The 2,721-nt window shown below is 47.1% G+C and overlaps 1 protein-coding gene across 1 annotated transcript in view; it reads right to left on the reverse strand.

Annotated features, from left to right (window-relative positions):
• Positions 1-1,100: 1,100 nt before the first annotated feature.
• Positions 1,101-2,721, reverse strand: part of LOC103601292 (cystatin-13-like) — an 11,134-nt gene continuing 9,513 nt past the window's right edge. Inside the window, exon 3 of the mRNA XM_008585679.1 lies at positions 1,101-1,184. Within this exon, the coding sequence (XP_008583901.1) occupies positions 1,101-1,184 (84 nt within the window). The remainder of the gene's footprint in view (positions 1,185-2,721) is intronic.

Here is a 2,721-nt window from a genome sequence, read left to right on the forward strand (position 1 = left end):
GCCAGCTCCAGCTGAGGAGCGAGAGAGCCAGTGGCCTGGAAGCACAGGCTGCACACCCATCAGGCAGGGGCCAAAGGGCAGAAGTGGGTGGGACAGCACAGGTGCAGGTAGCAGCACAGCAAGCCCGTCCTGAGGCAGGGAAAGAACGGGACAAGAACTGCTCTTATGTGTCCTCAGAACTCTGTGACCACACAGGGGAGGGAGCGGCCAGGGTGGGCAGGGTCCCCACCCTCCACACAACATAGCTGCTGGCCAGGGAGGTGCAGGAGAAGGGGTGCTGCCTCCTGACTCACCCAAGCAAGCCAACAGTGGCCCAGGTGACCCCTCACAGTAGACATGGGCTCCACTAGAAGGTTGGTTTTTCCAAAAGCTGACTTTGAGGCAAAAACTGAGCTGCAACTGGCTTTTTTAGATGTGATCCTAGAAAACACCAGAAAGGCAGTAGGGGGTGAAAATGGAGAGAAACAGCAGGTTAGAAATGTGGGTGACTAGGGTTCAGTCGTGCTGGGTGCCCCTCAGAGACTGACTGGGCCACACCTCAGTGTACCTCCCGGGGTCAGAAGGCCCAAGTATTGATCCTCCAACTTCTGCCATTGGCTGAGGGCTCCTCCCAGGGCCATTTCCTCCCCAGCACTCAAGCCTACCCCTCACGCACAGAGAAAGCTCAGATGGCTGCAGGTGGCCCTGCCAGAGGAGCCTCTGGGTGGGCTGTCACTCAGGTGGCCTCTGAGCTTCACCATCTCTCATGACGTGTCCTAAGTTAGAGCCTGAACCCATGTCACTGCTGACATTTGCCTGACTGGCCTCCAGCTGCACAGCAGGGCTGTAGTCACCACATTCAGCTTTCAGAAAGTGCCTCTTTCTGGTCATGTTATTCCCTTTCATCACTTCAGCCCACCACACACATACACACACATCAGCTGGAAGAGCTGCCTAACACTAGAAGAAATCTCATCATCCGCCCCCAAGGAACACACAAAAAAGCAAAAAAGCCACAGAAATGAAGTCAGTGGGTCCACTGTGTTGTTGAAATGCCTGGCAAGTGCCTTTCCTTCTTCTTTAAAATGAAAGTGGACATGGAAGAATGTTCTAGAAGATTATTAGATATTCTTGCACTCTGTCTTCAGCATAGTGAGTTCAAATAGCCATGGTTTGGATCTTACAATAAAGGTGCAAAGAAACATCTAAAAGAGAAAAAAGGTAAATTAGGTTATATTTTTTAAGAAATGAAAAAGAAAAAAAAGACAAAACCAGAAATTTCTATTTCCAGAATTCTGCTTCAGGAGGGCTACGAGGCTGTCTGAGAAAGCCATGCCCTTGCAGTCCATGGAACCTGAAGGCAGAGGAGTTAGCCTAGCTCACCAGGATGGATCTACATCCTGCACCCCATGATCTGAGTGATCATGGGTGTGGCTGCTTTGGGTCAAGGAGAGCAACAATCAGAGCTCAGGAGCTGGTTGCAAGGCAGAGGAGTTAGCCTAGCTCACCAGGATGGATCTACATCCTGCACCCCATGATCTGAGCGATCATGGGTGTGGCTGCTTTGGGTCAAGGAGAGCAACAATCAGAGCTCAGGAGCTGGTTGCCCTTGGGCATCCTGGTCTCCAGCTCTGTTCCTCATCCAACCATGCTGGCTAGAAAGCCCACGAAGACCCTGTGCTGCACGGAGGGCCCAGTGGGTCCTGCCTAGGAGAGACATAACAAGAATAGCACAGGGTCCTGCAGGCCTTGGGGACAGGGACCGAAATTTGGCCAGAGACCAAGAAGAGAATATTGCAGCTGGAAAGCTGAGAGGAGGCACCTAGATCTTGTCTCAGAGTCCTGCACAAGTGGAGCATCAGACTCACAGCTTGGTGACGAGCACCCGTGTTCTCCTCTTTTCTTTTCTAAAGTCTTTATGTGGTTACAATAAAATGGTAAAGTAAGAACACTTCCATGACACTAATGTAAACATCCAGCATCAAGTGGAGATGTATCTTGTATAAGATACAAAGGTGTAGGATCAGATTGGGGGAGAAAAGAGGACAAGCCGCCAGCAGCCCAGACAGGTGATTGAAGGACTGAGTCCAGGCTTCTTCAGTGCACTCAGGCGGGAAGGGGGTCCAGGGCAGGGTGAGTGGGTGTGTGGCAGTAGAGGGAAGGGAGAGAGTGGGTTTTGGGCTTATCAGAGGGTTAACTAATGATTTGCTTAATTTGTGGCCCACCCAAGGTAGACAGAAAACAATCAGGAAACAGAGGAATTGAAAAACCCAATTATCAAGATCAAACCCAGATGACATTTTAGCAATGAATATTAAATATCCTTGAGAGGTGAAAAAAATATTGGGTTAGTAATTCAATTTCTGGAACTTTGCCTGTGAGGAAACAATAACCAGATATACACACAAACAGAAATAAAGGCTATTCACTATAGCATTGTTCATAATAGCTACAAATTAGAAAAATCTTAAATAATTAATTTTCAGGGATTGGCTAAATAATATGTAAAAGCACCATACTATGAAATCAAATAGCTTTATTATATGACGTTCTCACATAATTTTACAGTTTTGAAAATGCTTAGTTTCTTATTAAATAAAACTCTAGGTTATGAAACAGTGTTCATTGTATTCCCACTACTCAAAAATGTACATATAAAATAAAATACAGAAAAAACTAGGATAACACTGCATCTTAAAGAACTAGAAAAACAAGAACAATCCAAACCTAAAGTTAGTAGAC

This window comes from Galeopterus variegatus, unplaced genomic scaffold, assembly GCF_000696425.1.
Source record: "Galeopterus variegatus unplaced genomic scaffold, G_variegatus-3.0.2 Scaffold3667, whole genome shotgun sequence".
NCBI classification, from domain to species: domain Eukaryota; kingdom Metazoa; phylum Chordata; class Mammalia; order Dermoptera; family Cynocephalidae; genus Galeopterus; species Galeopterus variegatus.